General features: G+C 44.1%; 1 protein-coding gene across 1 annotated transcript; it reads left to right on the top strand.

Moving 5' to 3' along the window:
• Nucleotides 1-625: 625 nt before the first annotated feature.
• KLHDC1 (kelch domain containing 1) lies at nt 626-22,833 on the top strand. Its single transcript, XM_066552084.1, has 13 exons — nt 626-830; nt 3,550-3,620; nt 5,270-5,387; nt 5,949-6,067; nt 7,463-7,541; nt 8,572-8,655; nt 9,449-9,532; nt 13,904-13,962; nt 15,702-15,814; nt 16,906-16,978; nt 20,779-20,863; nt 21,563-21,615; nt 21,923-22,833. The coding sequence occupies exons 1-13, from the start codon at nt 729-731 to the stop codon at nt 22,095-22,097; spliced, it is 1,215 nt and encodes a 404-aa protein (XP_066408181.1). The 5' UTR covers nt 626-728; the 3' UTR covers nt 22,098-22,833.
• Nucleotides 22,834-23,843: the final 1,010 nt, after the last annotated feature.

Genomic DNA, 23,843 nt, shown 5'->3' with positions numbered 1-23,843 from the left:
CTGTGCTTGCCTGATCACAGAATCCACAGGATCACGGAATGCTTTGCGTTGAAGTGGACATTAAAATCAATTTCATTCCACCCCTGCCATGGCAGGGACACCTCCCCCTGTCCCAGGTGCTCCAAGCCCCAGTGTCCAACCTGGCCTTGGGCACTGCCAGGGATCCAGGGGCAGCCACAGCTGCTCTGGCAATTCCATTCCAGAACCTCCCCACCCTCCCAGGGAGGAATTCCCAATTCCCAATCTCCCACCCATCCCTGCCCTCTGGCACTTTGAAGCCGTTCCCCCTTGTCCATCACCCCGTGCCCTTGCCCGGAGCCTTAAACCCCGTCCCGCTTTGGGACCCAGCTCCTCCTTCCCTTCTCGCCCTGTGGTTTGCGTTTAGCTCTCCTATTCCCAGTGCTTCCTTCCTCCTCTCGCGCCCATTATTAACATCCTCCCGCATTATTCACATCCTCCCGCACGGTTTATTCCGCCTCACGCCTCAGCCCGGCACGGCCGCCCGGCACCGGGGCCAGCGCGCTCTCCCCGTCCGCTCCCACCCCGACGCGCGCCGGGTGCCGCCCCACACTTTGGACCCTCCTCGCTTCCCGTCCGCCCCAGGGGAGCGACCGGCGGCGGAGCCGCAGCTTCACCCGGAGGAGGCGGTGGCGGGACGCGAGCCCTGAGGCGGCCGAGCCGCTTCCTCCTCCTCCTCCCTCCTCCTCCTCTTCTTCCTCCCCCCCAAGATGGCGGCGGACCCAGCGGATCAGTTCTGCGTGGCCGAGGAGCGCAGCGGTCACTGCGCCGTGGTGGACGGCAACTTTCTCTATGTGTGGGGAGGATACGTGGTAAGGCGGGCGGGGGAGCCGGCAAGGAGCGGCGGGAGCGGGCTCGGGGCGCGGGGAGCGGAGCTCCGGGCGGGGCAGGGCAGGGGGGGTCCCCCCGCCGGCCCTCAGCCCTCGGCGGGCGCCCGGGGCTGTGGCGCGGGCGCTGATTGGCTGCGGCGGCCGCGCGCCGTTCGAATGGCGGCGGGGACGGCGCTGAGGGGACAGCACTGAGGGGACGGACGGCGCTGAGGGGACGGACGGCACTGAGGGGACAGCACTGAGGGGACAGCACTGAGGGGACGGACGGCGCTGAGGGGACAGCGCTGAGGGGACGGACAGCACTGAGGGGACGGACGGCGCTGAGGGGACAGCACTGAGGGGACAGACGGCGCTGAGGGGACGGACGGCGCTGAGGGGACGGACAGCACTGAGGGGACGGACGGCACTGAGGGGACAGCACTGAGGGGACAGCGCTGAGGGGACGGACGGCGCTGAGGGGACGGCACTGAGGGGACGGACGGCACTGAGGGGACGGACGGCACTGAGGGGACGGACGGCGCTGAGGGGACAGCACTGAGGGGACGGACGGCGCTGAGGGGACGGACGGCACTGAGGGGACAGCGCTGAGGGGACGGACGGCGCTGAGGGGACAGCACTGAGGGGACGGCGGGGCCGCTCCGATCGCCTCGTCCCGCAGCCTTTCCCTGCGCGATCAGCGCCCTCCTCCTGCCCCGCTCGCCCGTGTGGGGCAGGGCTGGTGGAGCCGGTTCGCTCCTTCCAAGCCGCCCTTCCTTCGCTCCTCAGCGCGTCTCCCTTCAAAGTCTGACGCTGTAATTTGCGGCTCAGTTTTTCCAGGGTGTCATTCGTGTTCTCGCTGCTGAGTCCCCGTGTTTTTTATTTTTTAGTAGTTGTGTGGTGCTTACAGCGCGTTTTCCTCCCGTAGAAAGCGCTGCTGTCACCTCAAAAACAAGCTGGTGGCAGGCTGAAACGCACCCACAATTTTTTTTTTTTTTTTTTTCATAAAAAGAACACTTCTGGTTCTGTCATAAATAAGTTTAACTCTATGAATACGACCCAAAAAGGAGATAAGAATGATACTACATCAAATACATCCACTTAGTTTTACCTGTTGTTTTTCTGTTTATATTTATCTGTTCATCTTGCCTGGCTGTGCACATTGGCCATGAAATTGCAAATACCTGTGCTTGGTGTAATTCTTGGTCTTGATCAGGTGGAAACTGTTATTTCTGTAAAGAGATTTCATATTCCATATATATTCTCTCAATATATAGAATATATATATATAGAATACTTAATATTCTATTTATAAATTTTCTATAATATTTTATATATCTATTCTATATAAAATATCCTATATATATTTTTCATGGTCTAAGGTAACTTTAAAGTGTTCAAAGCTTATCCTTGCGTACTCAAGCAAAGAACTCTAGTGGGAAACTCCTGGATTGAAACTCCATAATATTCTGTAGAATTAAATATCCCCATAATCACTTTAATCTTTAGTAGTTTTTAGGCTCTAGTCTTTAAAACTGTGCTCATTTGAGCTAATGAGCACAATGTTTTCAAAGGTTTTCTAATACAAAATTGTGTATTCGTGGCACATTCAAAACAGAAAGTGTACATGAAGTTTAGCAGAGAAACTTTACAAGTGTTCTTGGTAGTTTTACATGTTTATCTGTTGAAAATATTATGAAAATTGTTGCTCTGTAAGCAGCCCTTTCCCCAGATAAATAATTTTTCTCGTGTTGCTGCTGGACTCCTGCCCAGCAAACTCTATTTTTGGCATCAGTGTGTTTGCTCAGAGCTGGTTCAGGAGCAGGTGCTCGACCTCTGACATCTGCAGATGAAATTGAGACAACTTGTGCTGCTTGCAGAGGCTGCCAGGGCCGTGCAACAGCAGAGCAGAGGTGCCTGGCACAATAAATCACCAAAAATAGGATGAACCTGGCACCTTTCACAGGGAGGAATTCATAAACATCATGTGAAGGCAAGTCATCAATATCAGTAGCTGGATTGTCACTAATTAAGTTTCAGTTTTGTATTTAACTTGCCCACATTTGTTTAATTTTGAGCCCGTTTTTATTTGTTTACTGGCTCTGGCTGCTTACTCACTGCCAGGCTTTCATTTCCTCCTGGTGCCAAGGCAGTAATTAATGCTGTAGTTCTTACTCACTGCATTTTTTTGGGCTTCCTCTACTCTTTGTTGTTTTTCCTCATCATTATTTCCCAAATTATTTATCTTTCTTAATGACCTCTGTTCAGGACTCTTCATAAAGCTTTTTTTCCACAGAAGAATTCATTTTCTCCTTTATATTTGACACCTTGGTCTTTCAAGTTACTGCTGCAAGTAACTTTTTGTGTTTCCAGTCCATTTTTATATTCTATTTTCTATTTTCCTCTATGCCAATGGAAATAGCTCCTGATAAAAAGTACCTAAATGAGTTTTAATTCAGGAGCTTTAAATCTGCTTGATGTTGTTACACATCTTTTCTTGGCAAAAATGTGAAGCTGTTCAATGTGTGCCTTTATTGAGAGGTCCTGAGGAGGAATGAGCTGTTTCTTTTTAACATAAATTGATTTTCTGATCACAGCAGGAGCACTGGGGTGTGACTTCTGATTTCCTTGAGATCCTTCAGTGTTGCCAAGTAACCTGGCTTGGCATTTCATGTGCAAACACACAGAGCAGAGCTGATTGAACATTTGAATGTTCTCCTTTCAGTCCATTGAAGAAAATGAAGTTTATCTGCCCAGTGATGAGCTCTGGATCTATGACATGGACAGTGGGCTGTGGTGAGCGCACCATTTATATGGAATTACCCCCTCAAGGTGATTTCTGTCACTGATCTGCAGGGAAGAGCCTTCAGGGCCCTTGGTCATGTTAAATAGCAGCTGCTGAATGTCAGCACTGAGGGACAGCCCTGGCTGGCAGGTGAACTCCAGGACACAAAGCCCTGCTGAAGGTTAATTAATGGTGGTGTGCATGGGACTGGTGGCTCCAGGCTCTGTCAGCACAGCTGCCTTCACCTGCCAGTTTGCTCTGGCTTGGGATTCTACATTCACTTTATGGTAGAACAGTCAGACACTGGCTACTCGAGCTCTTATCCAGTTACAGTTACACATTTGTTCTTTTTGCTATTAATTCCATGTACACTGCAACTCAGAACTAACTCAGAACTTCCCCTTTTGCTCTTTGCTTCCACTTTCTTTTTTCCTCCCAAAAATAACTCAGAACTTCCCCTTTTTCCTTCCACTTTGTTTATTCCTGCTTTTTTTCTCTTTCCCTCCACTTTCCTTCATCCCCCCCTTTTTTTGTTTTCTTCTTCCCCCTTCTTTTGTCTGTTTCCTTCTTTTGTTTGTTTCCTTTTGTTTGTTTCCTTCTTTTGTCTGTTTCCTTCTTTTATTTGTTTCCTTCTTCTCTTCTCTTCTCTTCTCTTCTCTTCTCTTCTCTTCTCTTCTCTTCTCTTCTCTTCTCTTCTCTTCTCTTCTCTTCTCTTCTCTTCTCTTCTCTTCTCTTCTCTTCTCTTCTCTTCTCTTCTCTTCTCTTCTCTTCTCTCTCTCTCTCTCTCCTCTCCTCTCCTCTCCTCTCCTCTCCTCTCCTCTCCTCTCCTCTCCTCTCCTCTCCTCTCCTCTCCTCTCCTCTCCCCTCCCCTCCCCTCCCCTCCCCTCCCCTCCCCTCTTCATCTTCTCTCCCCTTTTGCCCCTCTCCTCTCCTGCCCTTTCTTCCCTTTTCCTCCATTCTCTTGCCCCATTTTTCCCCTTTCTCTCCCTTGCCCCATTTTTCCCCTTTCTCTCCCTTGCCCCATTTTTCCCCTTTCTCTCCCTTGCCCCATTTTTCCCCCTTTCTCTCCCTTGCCCCATTTTTCCCCCTTTCTCTCTCTTGCCCCATTTTTCCCCTTTCTCTCCCTTGCCCCATTTTTTCCCCTTTCTCTCTCCTGCCACTTTTCTCCCATTTCTTTCCCCCTATGATCACAATTTGCTTTTTCCCTTTTTGGTTTTCCTTCCTGTGCTCCCAGGGATCAGGAACAGGATCTGGGTTAAACAGAATTTTCCAGGTTCTGTTTAACCAGGATCTCCTGGCCTGCCTGAGCTCTTCTCAGTTTTCCATTTCTGCCATCCCAGCACTGCCAGATTCTCATTTCAGCAGTTCCTGGAGTTAATAATATTTCCACATTCTGAATAATCAATATTTCAGCTCTCCTGAAGCTCTCCCAATGTGAATCTCAGCTCCAGAAAAATCAAGATACTTTAGAAAACACAATATCCACCTGGAAGTTCTCTTCCACCACAGGAGCCCAGCTTCACCTGCAGCTCCCACTCCTACTCCTGGCCCAAACTGTATTTTCACCTTTAAGTCTAAAATTTCTGAATAAATCCTGTTGGGATTGTTACATTTGGGCAGGTTGGAAAGGGTTTCATGTATTTATTTTTTTTAATTGCAGGACAATGCACCTGATGGAAGGGGAGTTACCCACCTCCATGTCAGGCAGCTGTGGGGCCAGCATCAATGGGAAGCTGTACATTTTTGGGGGATTTGATGATAAAGGATACAGCAATAGGGTATTGTAGTCTTTTTTCCCCCATAACACTGTATTTTAATAAGTACTAATACTGTTTATCTGGTGTGTTTTTATTGGAATTAAAGAGAAATTTTTATTTATTTAAACCTCCTGTATTTATGCCACTGCTTTCCCAATTGGTTTTTAAAAATATTCTGACAACCTTAATTGAGACCAATCTCTGAACATGACTTTTCCTTTTGCTCTTTGATAGCAATTCACTGCTTTAAGTGATCAGGTAATAATTCAGGTTAAAATAGAGCTGCCAGCTTTTCTTAAAACTGAAAACTGAATTAAGAAAATAGATTAAATCAGTTGTTTTATCATTGAATATAAATGAAGTCAGAGTTGACTCCTGACTAGAAAGTCTGGGAAATGGAGCCTCTGCTGAAACTTTCTGCCCATTCTCCACTTTAACTTCATTTTTGTGGTGTATTTCCCATTTTAAACTCACTGCCACTTCCTCTTTTACCTCCAGGCTTCTGGGGGTGGTGGGTTGTTTTTTCTGGTGATGATTTGTGGTTTTTTCTGAAAACATTGTCATTTTTTCTTTCCTTTCAAGCTGTATTATGTCAATTTGAGAACAAAAACCGGAACCTACAGGTGGAAAAAAATCACAAATTTTAAAGGTCAACCTCCCACACCTCGGGACAAACTTTCCTGCTGGGTGTACAAAAACAGGTACAAAAATATTGAAAATATTACAAAGATTTAATCTGTGTTCATTGCAGAGAGAAGAGGTTAAAAAGTGAAGAGAACTCAGGTTTGGGATGGAGGAAACTGATTTTTAGCTTGACTTGCTGGGGGATTTTGTAACTTTGTACAGGAGTTTCCTCACATGTGAGCTGAACTAATGGTAAATAAAACCCCACTTTAGGAGAGGGCTGGGAGATTTGGGCTAAATTTGTGGAATGTTTTATACTTTAGAAAGCAATCACCCATCTAGTATATGATTTTAACCCGTTAAAAACAGTATAAAATTACTTTCTCTGCCATATTCATTATTTTAAGCATTAAATTTACCTGCAATAAATCCATTTGGTGGATTCCCAAGGATTTGAACAGTTGCAGAGGCATTTCAGGGATTATCTTTATCTTGCCAGGGCTGAGTCAGCCTGGACATTTGTGGTGGGAAAGTGGCTTAAGTGTGTTTGGAAAACAGAAATACCCCAGGTTTCCTGTTTATGATGGCAAATGTCTGGGTAATGAAGCAGAAGTGATCACAAGCAGAGATTTGTTATTAAGTGTGTTACAAACAGGTCAGAGTGTGATTCATGGTCAGATGGAAATGATTCCTTTCTCTCTGCACTCCACATCTAAAGAGCTTTTGCATAAGCTGTGCAATGGCCCTGGGTGCCAGATCTTGGGTTTGGAATTCTAATTTAACTTCTAATTTAACTAAGAGATAGGAAAATGCAGATATTTGAACAACTGCCTAGCTGTTAGCACAAGATTATTCAAAATTAAATGCATTTATTCAAAGCATTGTGTCACCTGCATGCTGAGAAGATCACCTGGGTTAGATGATAAAATGGAACCTTTGGATGGGAAAAAGATCCTTTATGAATGGCCCTTTCCTGGGTGGAATATTGGCCTGGCAGGTGTGTGAGGATCCTTCAGTAGTGCTTGGTTGAAAATTTTTATTTGAAGCCAAAAAAGAGACTTTTTGTGTCCTGTGGGACAAAGCTTGGGAACATTTCTTGCCAAAAATTGGACACAAAAGGTAAAAAATGCAGCAGGAGCACAGGAACTTCACTAGGGAAGGGCAGAGGAGGAGGCATTTCACTGTCCTGGGTTTTATTTCCCATTTTTGCCTGAAAACAGCCCTGGAAATAAACTTCTGGGGAGAGGAGCAGAGCCTTTGAAGTGTCTTGAATCATTTCCTTGTGTGGGTTTCAGTCGGGTTTGCTGAGGGCTGTGACCTTCACCTCGTTTGGGTTTGCATCATCAGGTGCAACACAAAATATTCTCATTGCTTGTATCACTGCTAGTGCAGCATGACCCAAAATATTCATTAGTGCAGCTTCTTGGTTTTCATCTTGTTTCCAAAAGAGTGAACTGCTTTTGTTGTTCCAGGCTGGTTTATTTTGGAGGTTATGGCTGCAGGAAGCACAACGAGCTCAGTGATTGCTTCGATGTCCACGATGCATTTTGGGTGAGAGATTTGCCCCCATTCCCACTGATTTCTGATTTAAAACCAAAAAAGATCCTTTGTATCATCCTTGATGAGCATGAAAATCTGATTTTTCTTTTATTTATAGCATCAGCAGAAATGCAAATTTGGAATCTGTTTAGGTTGGAAGTTCCAGATGCTGCACGTTGGGAGTGGTGGTTGTTCCAATATTCCAAGTTCCCAGTGCTGGCCTTGGAGTGCAGTGAATTAAATGCTGTCAAAGCAGCAGAATGCTGGATTTTATTCTGAAGGCATATTTTAAAGCTGAAAATCACAGAAAATTTATTTAAATTTCATAATTAAATGTAATAATTCTTATAGTTCATTTTTTGAAGAAACATTAGGGAATTTATAACTTCCCAAGTCTGGCTGACAAATACTCTGAGTGAATTTATTGAGTTTATTTTCCAGAAAGATGCCTGGATTATCAGCTTTCCTACAGTAATTTCTTATAATTAATACAAAGATGACTGAGCAGAGCATTGACAGGAAGCTCCTGACATCAAATGCTCAAGACTGACACCCAAGAATGGTTTTTCACAATCTCTTAATTTCCCAGTGTGTTACAAGGAAATTTAGAAGGTGAAATTTGCTGCAGTGTCTGATGTTGGGGCCCAAAGCCAATTTTCAGGTGTCACAGCCTGAACATCCCTGGGTGCTGCTGACCTTCAAGTGAATCTGAGCTGCTGCAGCATTCTTAAAAAAATCACCCCACATTTTCATGAAATTGGTGTATTTGGTGTATTTTAGTGAATCTAAGCTGCTGCAGCATTCTTAAAAAATCACCCCACATTTTCATGAAATTGGTGTATTTGGTGTATTTTTGTGTATTTTAGTGAATCTAAGCTGCTGCAGCATTCTTTGAAAATCACCCCACGTTTTCATGAAATTGCCTATTTTAGTGTATTTTCTGTTTGGACAGATTCCCTTGCAGGTTTGTATCCTTCAATAAGCAGCGAGATTTTAAAATAAAAGATGTATTTCTAAATATTTCTTCTTTTTTTTTTTTTAGGAAGGACAGATATTCTGGGGATGGCACAATGATGTTCATGTTTTTGATACAACCACACAGACCTGGTCTCAGCCAACAATTCGAGTGAGTGGTTTTTGATCTCACATCCTGACACAATTGGGATTTTACTGACTTTTGAATCATTATTGTGCTCCAGAAACTGGGGACACCTCCCCCTGTCCCAGGCTGCTCCAGTCCCTGTCCTGCCTGGCCTTGGGCACTGCCAGGGGCAGCCACAGCAAACCTGGGAATTCCCAATTCCCAATCTCCCACCCATCCCTGCCCTCTGGCACTGGGAGCCATTCCCTGGCTCCTGTCCCTCCATCCCTTGTCCCCAGTCCCTCTCCAGCTCTCCTGGAGCCCCTCCAGGCCCTGCCAGGGGCTCTGAGCTCTCCCTGGAGCCTTCTCCAGGTGAACATTCCCAGTTTTCCCTGGAGCAGAGGGGCTCCAGCCCTCTGGAAATCTGTATCCATGTATAATTCCCATGGAAAACCTCTCACAGGAGGGCTCTGCCTTATTGAGATGAAAATATTCTCTAAAGTTCATAAAACCCAGGTGAGTTTCTGTAAGGTTTTTCTAACTCAGCAGAAGTTGTATCTTTTAAAGAGTGTCTGGCAGCTGTTTATGGTCTGTACAAGATGTTCTAAAATCCCTCTAAATGCAGAATGTAAAATGACCATTGCAAAGTAACAGCCAGCTTGGCCACCTTCAGTTCTGGTTTACACAGGGAGGACGTTTTGGCACGTGGATACAACGTCAAATTTTAAGATGTGATTTCCAGGGGTTTCAGTAGCAGTTCCTGATGATTTGTAGGTCAGGAAATCAAAGTGGCCAGGAGGTTTTGTGGTGTTCTGAAGGATTCTTTTGGTTCTTTCAGGGTGGAGATCCACCTCAGCCTCGAGCAGCTCACACCTGTGCTGTGCTGGGAAATAAAGGTTACATCTTTGGAGGACGAGTGCTGGTAATTCAATATTTTCTTAGCAGTCATATTATTCTCTTGGCAGTTTTGTTTTTCTTTTTTCTTCTCATTTTGTAGTAAGAAAAAAAAAATCCCAAATGTTTTTGGCCTAACCTGGATGTTCAGGGCTCTGTATCCAGCATGCTGCTTGTCATCACCCTCTCCAAAAAGAAGAATATTTTTGTCTGTAATATTAATGATTGTCCCAAAAAAGGTAAACCACAGATGATTGTGTGGTAAATAACAGATTTGAGTTGGCTTTCTAATTGAATTTTGCCACTTTTTGCACATAAGTGACTGAAGTAGAGATGTCTGGAAGAGGTCATAGACAAAAGGATGTAATCTGTGCATAAATAATTTAGGGCTGGATTGTGCCTGTGTAATTTTTACTCTTCCTGACTCTTTTTAACTGAAACAAGCCAGAGGCACCACCCCCTGATTAAAGCAGGGAGATACTCAAACCTCTCAGCAGCACTTGGAATTTCTCCAGTGCTAATTAAAGGAGATTTTCTCCTCAGTTCCTCTCTGCTGAAGCACTGATGTGAGAAACAGATCCTGTAAGGCAAGTTAAAAACCCTCCCAATTCCAGTGACTGTGCACTCTTGTGTTTTATTTTAATTGAAGTTTTTAGCTCTTTTCACTGCAGCTGATTTAGATCCTTTAATCCTACTCAGCTAGAGGATGAGCCTGGATGTTTTCTATCTCCAAAACTGACAGTGAAGAAGCTTCTGAGAGCCCCCAGTGCTGTGTTCCTGTAGTTGTGGTCTGAAAAAGAGAAGGAATTAGTTTGGGAATGAACATATTCCAGCTCCAGCTTGGAAAGCTGCCACAGCCTCAGCCCTGTAATCCCAAATCCTGGCAAACAAAGCAGTGTAAAACTGCACTTTGTTCCCCATTCCCTGATCTTCCTGCTGCAACATTCCTTTGGCTAATCTGCACCCCTTCCACTCCTGCTGCTCACATTGACCACACCATGGCCAGCCACTTCCCCACCTGCAGGAAGTTTTTATTTAAGTGCCTTTCCAGAGCAAACAAAAAAAGAAAAGAATTCAAATGGCTCCTGTTTGTTCCTGCCATGATGTGAGCTTTGGTTCAGGATCTCTGGAATTGTTCCTCAAGCCTGAGAGAGCTGCACTCAGCACCTCCCAGAGCTGTAGGTTTGATAAAGTGGCTTTGCAGATACCTGAAGGAAATCAAGAGATCTGAGGGGAGTGAAAGATCAGGGTTATGCACACCCTGAGTGAGCCCTGTGCCCTGTCCTGTGTGCTCACAGCTGACCACAGCCAAGTCCTGCTCCTCCCTCAGGGAGCTGAGAGGGGAAAGCCCCAATGTGGGGGTGTCAAGGTCCCTTGGATGGTTTGGTGCTGCCCTGGCAGTTCCTCCTGAGCACACAGAGCTCCTTGCCCAGGGCTCTGCCAGGGAGGGCTCTGTGCCCGCCTCTGTGCCCCTCTCAGCCCAGCTGGGCTCCCACGCAGCCTCTGCCACTGCAGTTCCCATTTAGCTGCAGCCCAGCTCTCATCCCTGCACTGCCCTCTGAGGAGTTACCCTCAGCCTTCTGGTTAACTCTGTTTGACTGCAGCATTCTGATCTTAAAAGGGTTTTTTTTTTCCTTCAGCTTCCCTAAAATCTTGCTAAATTTCAGTGAAACCACTTGGGAAGCCGTGTCAGAGAAGAGTGAAATTGTGGAAAAAGCTGTGTTTAATTCTGTAGGAGAGCAGCAAGTGTAATTTTCATTATTGATCCATTTTCTGTCCTAGGAATAAATGGAAGGAAACATAAAAAAGGTGAGGGAGCATTCAGTGGGGTTTGAGGAATTAATGTAAGTCATGAAAAGAAAAAGCTAAAGACAGCAGAAAACCACTCAATTTCCTGACACCAGGAATAATTCCTCCCCAAAGGATGAAGTTTTGCTTTTCTCCAGAAATTGAGGAGCAAACACGGGCTTGCTCTGCTCCTCCTTCTCCTTCTAGTTCACCATAATACAAATCTTCCCAGGGAAAAGGCTCTGCAAGGAACCAGAAAGGGCCAGGAAGTGTCATGAGGCTTCTCCTATTCATCTTTCTGGGAGGAAAGGGCACCTTTTTCCAAACTTGGAGCTAGAACTGGTAAAAGAAGATGATGATGATGATGGTGATGATGATGATGAGAATCAGTTGTACCAGGAATCATTTGAAAACAGGCTCAGAAGTGTTATGTGGACTCAGTTCCTTCAGGTAAGCCCCTGGAAAAACAGAAATGGGAGAAAGTGGGAAGGAAGGAGAGTTAGTCCAGAAGTTGATGTGAGTCTTATGTTTGATTTAAGTGGAAAAGTTTTGTGTTGAGAATGAAGTGAATAAACCAAAGTCTTTGCAGCAGCTCTTCACACATCTGGTGCCTTCATGTAAGCATGTTTGTATTTCCTGTCAGCAAAGCTCAGAAGATCCATGGAGCTGCAATCCTTCTCTTGGCAAAGCTTGGAGCTGGAACAGCTTTTGGTTGTAAATCCAGGAGGCAGAGCTGCAGAGTTCCCTGTGCCACAGGGAGCTGGGAATAATGGCACCCTTAAAGCCTCTCTCTGTGCTAATCCTGAGACCAAGCAGCTCCTGCCTAACCTGCCCTGGGCTGCCAAGAAATCAACTTGCAGAGATGAGCAGAGTGTCTCAGGAGCCCTTGGAGCTCCAAGGGAAATTCCAGCCCTCTTAGGAGGCTTGGTGCTTTTAAGCCAATTAAAAATCATTTTAGGATTGGCAGCAGAATGATGAAATCATAGAGCAGGCCAGAGAAGCCATGAGGAGCTGCAGGAGAGCTGTGGCAGGTGATGCTCCTGTAGAGCTCTGTGTGCTTCCAGCTTCCCAGGGAGGGCTGGGCCAGAAAGGTGCTTGTATTTGTTCAAGGCCTCAGTCTTGGACAGTTGATGGTGTTTTGAATTCAAAATGAGGTTGCTGTAATGCTGCATCTGCCCAGCTGGTGAATCATGAGAATGCCAAGATTTTTTGATTTCCCAGGGAGCAGGAAAGAGAATTTCTCCATCTTCTGCCTAATGCCCAGGAAAGGAAAGTCAGCGAGGAGGTTTTGAACAGGATCCTCTTGAAACCTTAATTTTCACCAGAACAGCAACTCTTTGATAGATATCCTTTATATCCAATTGTATTACTCCAACAGGATTGAGTATTTCCAGTTGTAGAGGCCAGGATGTTGGGTTTGCCCCCAGAAGATCCCAACTGCATTTTTGCTTTCTGCTTGGATGATTTGATCCCCTCATGATTTCAAAGGAAGGAGTAGGAAACTGGAGAGAGGAGTCATGGAAGACAGATCTGTTCCCCTGGCTGTCACCTGGACCACACTTGGTTGGTTTTAGGTTGTTTTTAGGCAATGCCTCAAATCCTCACAATCTGCTTGTGTTTATCCTGTGTCCCTCCCCAAAATGCTGCTCCCCGTTCCCCTCCCAGCCCAGCAGGGTTAGCAGTGCTTGGCAGAGGAGGTTGTGGCATTCCTGAAATGCCTGGGAGACTTCCAGAGCTCTGCTGGGCAGCTCTGGGGGTGCCTCAGCCTCCCTCCTTCCAGCCTAGCTCTGCCTCAGAGGATCTGCCACCTGGAGAAAAATCCTTTTGCTAATAGATCTATGGACTGCCCAGGGAGAAAAGGAGTTGGAAGGTAAGGCAAGAAACATTTCCCTACTTCCCAGCTGGTTTTTGTAGTTCCCAGGGGAATCCCAGCTCCCAGGCAAGCAGAGAAATCCTTTTCTCAGCTTCTGCACCAGCCCCAGGCAGGCAGAGAGTTCCTCATCTCAAACCCAGGCAGATGAGCAAGAGCAAAGATTTCCCATTTGATTTGATGGCAAATGCTAAAGGGTCCTGAATAAAACCTTGCTGGTGGTCACTGTGAAAGGAAAAGAGGGAAAAGCACAAATGATGGACATTTCTGGGAATAGCCAGAGTACAGCACTACCAGGATACTCCAAGGAGTAGTGACAGACAGGAGGATCCAAACTTCTGATCACAAAGCCAAGGAAAATAACAGCAGGCAACAATAGGAGAGTAAAACACCTTCTGCACTGCCCTGCCAGGAGTTCTGTGGATGGAAATTAAAAACATTGGCAGGAACTGGATAAAATCCCACAAAGTTCTTCACTTTTAGAAGCTAAAATTGGCCCCATAGTGCTGTTGCATGACTGGAAATATTTCTGCCAGGCACTTTCCTGAGTGTTGCATGGTTTTTGTGAGGAGAAAAGCTTTTCTTCTGCCACATAATTCAGATTTATATTAAGGCAAGTGGGTACAGATTTCTTCAAACTATTGGTACTTGGAATATTCTGTCCCAAGAAGGCCTCACTGAAATATTTTGTTTATTGTTTGCTCAAAATAACCCGAGTGGGATTTTATTTCTTTGTTTTAGCAAACCAGAATGAATGATTTGCACTGCCTGAATTTAGACACTTGGACTTGGTCTGGAAGGTAGGTTTGCTTTTGTAACACTTCCAACTGAATTTAGAAGATGGAAACATATTGTGAAATAGTTCCAGAGCTATTCCTGCAGCTTTTCCAAGAGGAGAATGAGGCTTTGGGGAGCCCTAACAGCTGCTGGCTTGTGATTTCAATGGAATTGAATTTTGATAGTGGTTACTGAGCTTTTCCTGCTCTGCACCAGAGCTTTGATGGTGCTGTTTAAAGCACAGCATGGAGTGATTTAACACCCTCATTTTCAGCCTGGCTCCATTTATCCAGATGGAATTCCAGATTTTAGGGCTTTTTGAATGCTGGGTTTAATGTCTGCAGTTACAGCACAAATTGGGGAAAGGTCTCTTCCATAAAAGGCCATGAAATCCTTAAAAAATGAAGATTTTTCCAAAATTCAAGTTATTTCCATATTGTGATCCAAGAAAAGCTCATAAGATTTGTCCATTATTTAGTATAGTGTGTGTGTGTATATATATATATATATATATATATATATATATATATATAGGATCACTGTACATTTATATATTAAATATATAAACATTCATATTTATATATTGAATCACTGTAAATTTATATTTTAAATATATAAATATTTATATACTTATATATTGGATCACTCTAAATTTAGGAATCTTCTGTTCAGCTCTTGCAGCACCTCTGCAGAGTCTTTTAGAAACTGAAAAAAAGACTCAGATATTGGTGGAAAAAAAAGAGTTTTCACAGGGTCTGCTGCTGTTGGCACCTCACAGGAGATAAAATGTTTGTATTTATTCACTCTCATTTATTCCTCTGATCACAGAGGGAGCCAATGATTATTTATTAATGAATAATGATTTTATTTACTAAACAGTCCAGTGTTTTCCCTTACCCAACTCTGCCCAGCTTTCTTAAGGAATTGCAGCAGATGAACCTGCTAACCCAGTTAGCATCCAGCAGAGATTGCAAAATCCATTTCAGCTGCCACTGCCCAGAAGTTGCTTTCCCTGCCTTGAGCTGTGCTAAACTCATTCAATATTTGGTTATTTCTGGTACTGAGATCTTTCCTTGTGCATGAAAATTGAAATGTTATCAATTATCAGTATCTGTGTGATATTTCTTTAACCATCAAAGGCCAGGCTGCCCCTTGGCCAATTTTAGAAGCTTCTTTTCTTCACTTGGATTCAAACAAATATTGCAGCTTGGCCTTGAGTGCCAAATTGAGCAGGGCACTGCAATCCCTGGTTAATTCTCTCTGATCAACTGGGTTTGGGATATCGGGATCTTTACTGTTCACATGCTCAAGCAAACCCAACTAAAATAAAATCAATTTCAATACAGCTCAGCTGAAACAGATTTCAAATGAGATTTTATCAATAATAAATTTCCATCTGTTCTGTACTTAAGAATTCCCCTCTTTACTAATATTTATTCCAAAGTCTGGGTGAGCCCCAGCTTGAAGAGGTGGTAGCTTTTGGATCAGAGGTAAAGCCACAATCCTTGTGTCATTTCAAATGATTTTCCTTGGAGTGGAGAGCCTGGAGCCCCTCAGGATTCATCAATTTGATCCCAATTAACCATTTCCCTACGTGTACATGGAATTTATTTGGGTATTTAATCTCTTTTTTCCCTGGGAAAACACCCAAGGTGGTTCTAGGACAACCTGAAATTTTCTGCCAAATTCATTTAAATGAAACAATTCAACAATTTCAGCATTGTTTGAAGATTTGGGGGTTTTGTTTCTTTGTTTCCCCCAGGATTAATATCAGTGGAGAGAAGCCCAGAGATCGCTCCTGGCACACGCTGACCCCCATAGGGGAGGACAGACTTTTCCTTTTTGGAGGACTAAGCTCTGATAATGTTCCTTTGAGTGAGTAATTAAAAGTAAAAATGTAATTCTAATTTGTAATTCTAATTCTCTTGTGCATTTCAGGTCACACAAACAGGGGCTGGGGTGGCTGACAGGAGCTGCTTTTGTAGAAAAGGCAATTTTTTCCATGAAAAAACCTGAACTTGGCAAAAATAATTTGAAGATAAATAATAATTTCACAGACAAATCCACTGGGAGGAGATGATTTCCTCAGTTTACCCAAAAGAAAGGGACTGGGGGTGTTTTAACTCCAGATTCCAGTGCAGGGAGGGTTCTGGGACAACATTAAATCACCAAGAGTGAAGAGATGCAGCTTCATGGAGTGCTGATGTTTCTGCTACCTCATAAACATGCTCTTGGAGCTGCTTGTGTGAACACAAAGCGAACTTTTTATCCCAAAAGTGTCGGGTCTGTCTGTCTGTCTGTCTGTCTCTGCCCGGACACGGGTAGGGTGGTTCTGGGGCGGCCCGCGTTCCAAAGGACGAGTCTGGACTCTTCAGCTTTTCCATCTTCACATTGTTTATTGTTCCTTATCTACACAATTTTCTGTCTGCCCAACAGAGGTCTGATCTGCAAGCAGTCACAGGCACTCTGACCACCCACGGGGTGGTCATGTCTTTTTATACTAATATCTACGTACATAATATTTACCTTTATTTCCCAATGCTTTTCACCCATGTTGGCAAGTGCACCTTCACCATAAACCAATCCCCAAGTGCCAACATCACCACAGGAGATGGAGGTCAAGAAGAAGAAAGAAGAAGGACGAGACACGCCCTGATCCCTCCATCTTGTTTCCATAACCCCCCTGTACCAAAAACCTTAAAGTCTATATTTCACCCTCTAAATGTGTCCTTTTACACCCTTCACTCTAAAGTGATTCTCTTGTCCTCAAACTCTTGTTACTCTGTGGATGGATCAAAATCAAGGCACCAAACACTCCTGGCAACATTCCAGGATTTCTGAGACCCCCAAGGGTTCTCCTGGCATCTCTGGACATCGGGAACGATGTGCTGAGACCCCACACAAAAGCCCCACCAATAGGCTTTATAATAATAATTATTATTATAATAATAATTCTGCCATTGCAGGTGATGGTTGGATCCACAGCATTGCAACAAATGGATGGAAGCAGCTCACCCACCTGCCCAAGAGCAGGCCCAGGTACACAAACTGAAATCCTGAAATGGAATCCTTCCTCAAAATGAACCAGTTTTTCAAGTCTTGAGCAGTAGTTTTACAGAATATTTTAGAATATTCATGCAGTGTGGTTGAATAGTTTGCTTTAACACCTTTTTTGCTTTTATACCTCATTTTAATTTCTGTATTTGATGCTTATTTTGTTATTTTGTGGTGAAGGATCTGGGTGTCCAGCTGACCTGGGACTCTGTAGCCAAATTATTGTTCTATTAAAAAAATAGAAAAATTGGAGGAATAAATAACCAAGGAGAATGATAAAAGCTCATTAATATCTATAAATTATTAGAAACAGGGGAGACCATGAAAAACTTGATTCCTCTTTCAGGGTTCAAAAGCAAAATTGAGTGTTAACCCAGTGTTTGAAGCATTATCTGTGTTTCTAGGTTAAAAATGATTGAACTGATTTGCTGAAGATAATAAATATTCAGATTTTCATTGAATTCATTCCCTGCATTCGCCCAGGAACTCCCAGCACAATTTTATATCATAATATCTATCACAATGGGCTTTTTTATTACAATATTTATATTATAATAGATCACAATTGTTCATCCTTTTGTTCTGATACAAAAATGTCCAGTTCTGCTCTGCTCCCTGTCCTGTTACTGAATTAATTCATTTTCTTCCTGTTTATCCTGTTCTGGGCTGTCTCTTAAACACAACAGCCACAACCAAAGCAACTTTTCTGCCTTTTACCCTTCAAACTCTTCCAAGCCCAAATAACCTCAGCCCTCAGCCTCAGCAGCTACTCAGTTTATGATCAGTGATATTTTTATGCTATTTCAGCCCTGAGGAGTCTTTAACCACAGCACAGCAGGAGCAGCCAGGGCTCTGGGCTCAGCTCTGGAGTCTCCTGAAACTCCCTGGGCTGGGAGTTTTGCTGGGATGTGCTGGAATATTCTTCCCTTCTGTGCTGGGAGGGGCAGGGATCCCTGAGCCCAGGGGGTTTTGGGATTTGGGCTCTAGGGCTGAGGACCTTTCCTGAACCTGAATCTTCCTAGAACTAAAGGGCCTCCCCTCCTTCAAGCAAAGCCCAGAACTTCATGGATTTTTCCAGGAAACCATGGATTTTTCCAGGAAACCATGGATTTTTCCAGGAAACCATGGATTTTTCCCAGGAAACCATGGATTTTTCCCAGGAAACCATGGATTTTTCCCAGGAAACCATGGATTTTTCCAGGAAACCATGGATTTTTCCAGGAAGTCCCAGAATTGTTAGGGTTGGAAGGGAGCTCTGGAGATGCCCCAGGGCAGGGCCACCTGCAGCAGGTGACACTGGGATGTGTGGGTAAAAGGAGCCTCACCAAAAGCCTGTCCATACACTGAACTGTTTAAGGGTCAAGTATTTGTGCCATAATTCTGTTTTCTGCAGCAGGAAAAGCTTTAAATCAGCCCAGCTGCTCTTCAAATGCAGAGCAGTAACACATCAATATATCTGTGTGTACTTCTGTTACTCCTTTCTCTTACTTTGTAATGAAATTTATTGGTGTCTTTTCCTGATGCTTCTGCAACTCTGATTCCCTCCCTAAATTCTGTAGAGAATAATTTCCTTCAACCTTCACTTTTAGCAGTTTCTTAAAAATTGCCTTCTCAGGTGATCCTGAATTGGTAGAAAATGCTATTCCTCCCTCTGTCTAGCAATTTTAGTTTTGCATGCTGGGTTGAAATAAAATACAAATTTTAACCCCTGGGTTCCCAATGTTTTCATTCCCATAACTGGTAGAAAATATTGTTCCTTTTTCCTTTTTTGAATACAGTTCTATACAGCCAATGTTTTGCATGTTGGGTTGAACTAGAGAACAAGTGTTTAACCTCTGGATTCCCCATGTTTTCATTCCCAAAATTGGTAGAAAATCCTGTTTCTCCCTCTATCACTTTTAGTTGTGCATGCTGGGTTGAATAGAGCCCAAAGTGTTTAACCTCTGGATTCCCAATGTTTTCATTCCCATAACTGTAGAAAATCCTGTTCCTTTTCCTGTCCATTAGTTTTATTCAGCCAACGTTTTGCATGCTGGGTTGAAATAAAATACAAATTTTAACTCCTGGATCCCCCATATTTTCATTCCCAAAATTGGTAGAAAATCCTGTTCCTCCCTCTATCAATTTTAGTTTTGCATGCTGGGTTGAATTCCTGGATTCCCCATATTTTCATTCCCATAACTGTAGAAAATCCTGTTCCTCCCTCTGTCCATGAATTTTAGTTTTGCATGCTGGGTTGAAATAAAATACAAATTTTAAGCCCTGGATTCCCAAAGTTTTCTTTGCCATGATTGGTAGAAAATCCTGTTCCTCCCTCTGTCCATGAATTTCAGTTGTGCATGCTGGGTTGAACAGAGCCCCAAGTGTGTAACCCCTGGATTCCCAATGTTTTCATTCCTATAACTGTAGAAAATCCTGTTCCTCCCTCTGTCCATGAATTTCAGTTGTGCATGCTGGGTTGAACAGAGCCCCAAGTGTTTAACCCCTGGATTCCCAATGTTTTCATTCCTATAACTGTAGAAAATCCTGTTCCTCCCTCTGTCCATCACTTTCAGTTGTGCATGCTGGGTTGAACAGAGCCCCAAATGTTTAACCCCTGGATTCCCAATGTTTTCATTCCCAAAATTGCAGAAAATCCTGTTCCTCCCTCTGTCCATCACTTTCAGTTGTGCATGCTGGGTTGAACAGAGCCCCAAGTGTGTAACCCCTGGATTCCCCATGTTTTCATTCCCAAAATTGCAGAAAATCCTGTTCCTCCCTCTATCACTTTCAGTTGTGCATGCTGGGTTGAACAGAGCCCCAAGTGTGTAACCCCTGGGTTCCCCATGTTCCCGTTGCCATGTGATGCTGTTGCTGTGCTGGAAGAGCCCTGTGTGATTGAATAACATGCTTTGTTAGAATGTTTAGGTGATAAGTTAGAGCAGCCCATGGGAGGCCAGGAGCTCTCAGGCAGTAGGAAAAGCCTCAGGTTTCAAGCTAGGATGTCAGCAGAGCCCAGGCAGGAAAGGCTTCCCCGTGTTCTCCGTGACCAAGCCCAGATTTCCCTAATGCAGAGCAGGCAGAGACAGATCTGGCACAGGTATGAGGAAGGGAAAAGGTGAGGAACCTGCTAAGGACTGATGAGAGAAAGTGGGAACGTTGATTTTTGCATGAAACTTCAGTGGTGTGTTTGATTTTGCTTCAGTGGCTCTAAAGTCCATCAGCAGTGGTGACAGAGCAGAAAAATCTAATCCTGAAAAATCAAATCCCCACCCAGGGGTGGCTGCTGAAGGGGCAGGATCTTTCTGAAAGTTATAAAGTCAGGATTTGGTTCTGTGGGGTCTTCATGATAAAACTTCCTTGGTGTGCTGGAAGTTCCTGACTGACAGAGAGTGATCCCAGTGAAGGGTAAGACTGGAACAGGAGAACTGGAGATCCAAGTGGCAGCACTGAGAACCCCCCAGGCTGAAAGCCACGAGCAAATTGTACTTCTGAACCAAAGAAAGTGGAAAATTGCAAAAGGAAAAGCTTGGCAAAAGCTGGGTTTGTAGAGTTGCCAAAAAAATTTTCCACTGTGGTGATAAATAAGACAAAGTTGAAATGCCCAGAATACAGAAAAGTCAAATAATGCCAAAATATATTGGTCTGTATGAAAATAACTCTCATGAGCTGGGGAGTTACATTGCTCTCTTATTTTATATTACTGAACAAACAAGTAATAAATGTTAAGGTGTTATTTTTTACCTCTGAAATCATGGTTTTGTCTTGCTGCTTGGGCACTCACTGTGTCTGTGTTTGATTTGCAGGTTGTGGCACACAGCCTGCCTTGGGCAGGAGGGAGAGGTGATGGTGTTTGGGGGCAGCAAAGATGATCTGCTTTTTATGGACACGGTCAGTAAACTGAGAAACAAATCTCATCCCTGGCATAATTATAATTAATATCAAATGATGGGATGGTTGCAGCTGGGAGGGGCCCTAAAGCCCATTTAATCCACCCCTGCCTGGGCAGGGACACCTCCCAATATCCCAGGTTGCTCCAAGCATCATCCAGCCTGGCCTTGGACACTGCCACAGATGGGGAGTCTAAAACCTCTGGCCAAATAAATAAATAAATAAATAATATATTAATAAATCTATTAATTGAAGAAAATTAATTGAACTTGGAAGAAAAAGCTGCAACATCACCTGGTCTCTATAGGAAAACTTCAGTGTATAAATATATTAATTGATTGATTTAAATTTTTCAATTAAAATTCAGTTTAAAACCAAATCAGATTGAATTTGGCTCAAACAATTTGCTCAAATTGGTAACTGAAACCATTACAAATTACACACCACTGAGGACATCATTACAATTTACACAGCTCAGATTATAAATTAATTATAGTTTACACACTACTGAGGAATCCCCACCTGAGGCTTTCTTGACTGACAGAATAAAAAGGAATTTGAAATTCAGGTTCCTTATAAATACTCAAGGAGAGTGTTTCTAAATGATGCACGTGGCAGTAAATGTGACCTGAATGTGGAGGATTGCTGAGGTGGGGAAGTTGTTTGCCATTCTCATGGCTCTTTCCTTCTCTTGCTCAGGGTCACTGCAGTGACTTGTTGATATTTCAGACTCAGCCTTACTCCCTGCTCAGGTGAGTTGGAGTTACAGAACCCAGGGTGGTTTGGGCTGGGCTGAAATCCCATCCGGTGCCATGGGCAGGGCACCTCCCCCTAGCCCAGGTGTTGTTTCAGCACCTGCTCCTGCAGAAATGGGGTGAAATTCCCAATTTCCTCCTCAGGAAATCCCTGAACCCTTCAGTGTGTGGTGCTGTGTAATTCCCTGCACCTGTAATTACCACCCGTAATTAATGCACATCAGCTTTTGCCAGGTGTCATTTGTTAGAATAGAAACCATTTACTTACATTTTTTAAATTTTTTTTCCTATTTCCCTTCCTCAGGCTGTGTCTCGACTGCATTGGGAAGAACGCAGCTCTCTTGGAGAAGCAAATTCCCTGTTTGCCACCCAAACTTGTGCAGGAAGTGCTGAAAAAAATCACCTTTTGGGCTGCCATGACCCACAGGCAGGAGAGGAAGGCTGAGACTGAGAGACAAAGCCAGCTGCACTGCACATGAGGCAGGGCAGGGACACCTCCCAGGCTCTGTTCAGAGCTTGGTGCTCTGCTGCATTTCTGAGGGAAGTTAGACAACAAATCCTTTTTTTAGGAATCTCTCCTTTCCTGCGTTATGGAAAACTGACCCAACTTCATTTCTAGATAATTGTTCACCTCTGCTCTCGTGGTTTTGGCCACACAGCCCTGACAACCTTTTGTTCTTTTGGAAGGATCCATTTCAGCTGGATAAAATATGGTTTCAGTTTAAAAACCCTCCTTGGCCTTACCTCCATCAGTCTTCCCAAAAAGATAAATTCACCTCGGTGTCTTGGGGCCATTCACACTTTGTCAGTCTCAAAGGTAACAAATTTACCACCCCCAAATGTTGCTTCCACCAGGCTCTGACCAAAATCCAACCCTGGAGCCTCACACCTCACTCTCCAAGTAGGAAAATCCACCTGGGAATTGTGGAACTTGGAAGAAGAAGCTGCAACATCACCTGGTCTCTATAGGAAAACTTCAGTTCATCACCTGCTTTGACTGGTTCTGTCATCAGGAAATCCTTTTGGAAATAAGCTGTATATTGTATTTTGGATGTGCAAAGTTTATATTTCATTCTTGTTAAAAAAACAACAACAACAACAACAAAGTTGCTTATTTATTGTTTAAAAACAGAGCAAATGTAGTACTGGTTATTTTTCTGTTTCAAATATTTACTTAACAGGAGCACAGTCATTAAAATTTTATAGAGAGTTGAAGCAAGAGGCATTTGGACACATTTCTGATGGTTTTAAAGTCTGCAAAAATTAATTATTTGGGGAAAAGAGCTTTGTGGGGAGCAAATTTGTTTCAAAAAGGAAGTTTGGTGATTTGTTATTTTAACAGCCTCATTTTATGTGCTGAACTCCCCTCCTTTTTGGGAGGGGGAGTTCAGATGCCCCCTGAGCCCCAAGGTGTGATTCTGGGGGACTCAGGGTGCCCCCCAAGGTCTGATTTTGGAGGTTTGGGATTGGCTTGGTGGATTCAGATACCTCCAGGGTTAATTTGCAGGGGCTCAGGTGCCCCCCAGGGTTCATTTTGTTGGCTTCAAGTGCTGCCAGGGTTAATTCTGGGAGGGCTGAGGTGCCCCCCATGGTTCATCCGGGCTTTCAGATGCCCCCTGTGGGAATTTTGCTGGGTTCAGGCGCCCCCATTGTGAATTTACAAGGTTCAAGTGCCCCTGAGGTTAATTTTGGGGTGGTTCTGATGCCCCAAGGTAAATTTTTGGCGTGGTTCAGGTGCCCTCATGGTTGGTTTTGCTCCCAGTGATGATTTTGGGAGGTTCAGATGTCTCCAGTGTAAATTTGGGATGGTTTGGGATGTTAATTTTGGGGTTATTCAGGTGCCCCCAATGTTCATTTGGGATAGTTCAGATACCTCCAGTGTTCATTTTGGAATGCCCGTGTGCCCCTAGGGTCAATTCTGGGGTTGTTCAGGTGCCCTCACGGTGATTTTGTGGTGGTTCAGGTACCCCCTGGGTGAATTTTTGGGTGCCTGGTGCCCCCAGAGTAATTTTTGGGATGGTTCAGGTGCCCTCAGGGTGAATTCTGGGGTATTTCAGATGCTCCCCGTGCTAATTTCGGGGCGGTTCAGATGCTCTCGATGTTAATTTTGGGGCAGTTTGGGTGTTCCAAGGTGAATTTCAGAGTGCCTGAGTGCCCCAGTGTTAATTTTGGACCGGTTCAGAAGCTCCAAGGGTTAATTTTGGGGTGCCCTCAGGGTGAATTCT

The sequence above is a fragment of the Molothrus aeneus genome, chromosome 6 (genome assembly GCF_037042795.1).
Source record: "Molothrus aeneus isolate 106 chromosome 6, BPBGC_Maene_1.0, whole genome shotgun sequence".
Taxonomy (NCBI): Eukaryota; Metazoa; Chordata; class Aves; order Passeriformes; family Icteridae; genus Molothrus; species Molothrus aeneus.
Note: the sequence above shows the minus strand (reverse complement) of the source record. Positions and strands in the feature narration are given on the sequence as shown.

Bases quoted from the DNA above. Each gene is read 5' to 3' on its own strand.
- KLHDC1 (XM_066552084.1), top strand. From the start codon at position 729: ATGGCGGCGGACCCAGCGGATCAGTTCTGCGTGGCCGAGGAGCGCAGC. The intron at 8,656-9,448 runs GTGAGTGGTTTT...TGGTTCTTTCAG, and splicing joins GGTCTCAGCCAACAATTCGA to GGTGGAGATCCACCTCAGCC. The intron at 16,979-20,778 runs GTACACAAACTG...TTTGATTTGCAG, and splicing joins CTGCCCAAGAGCAGGCCCAG to GTTGTGGCACACAGCCTGCC.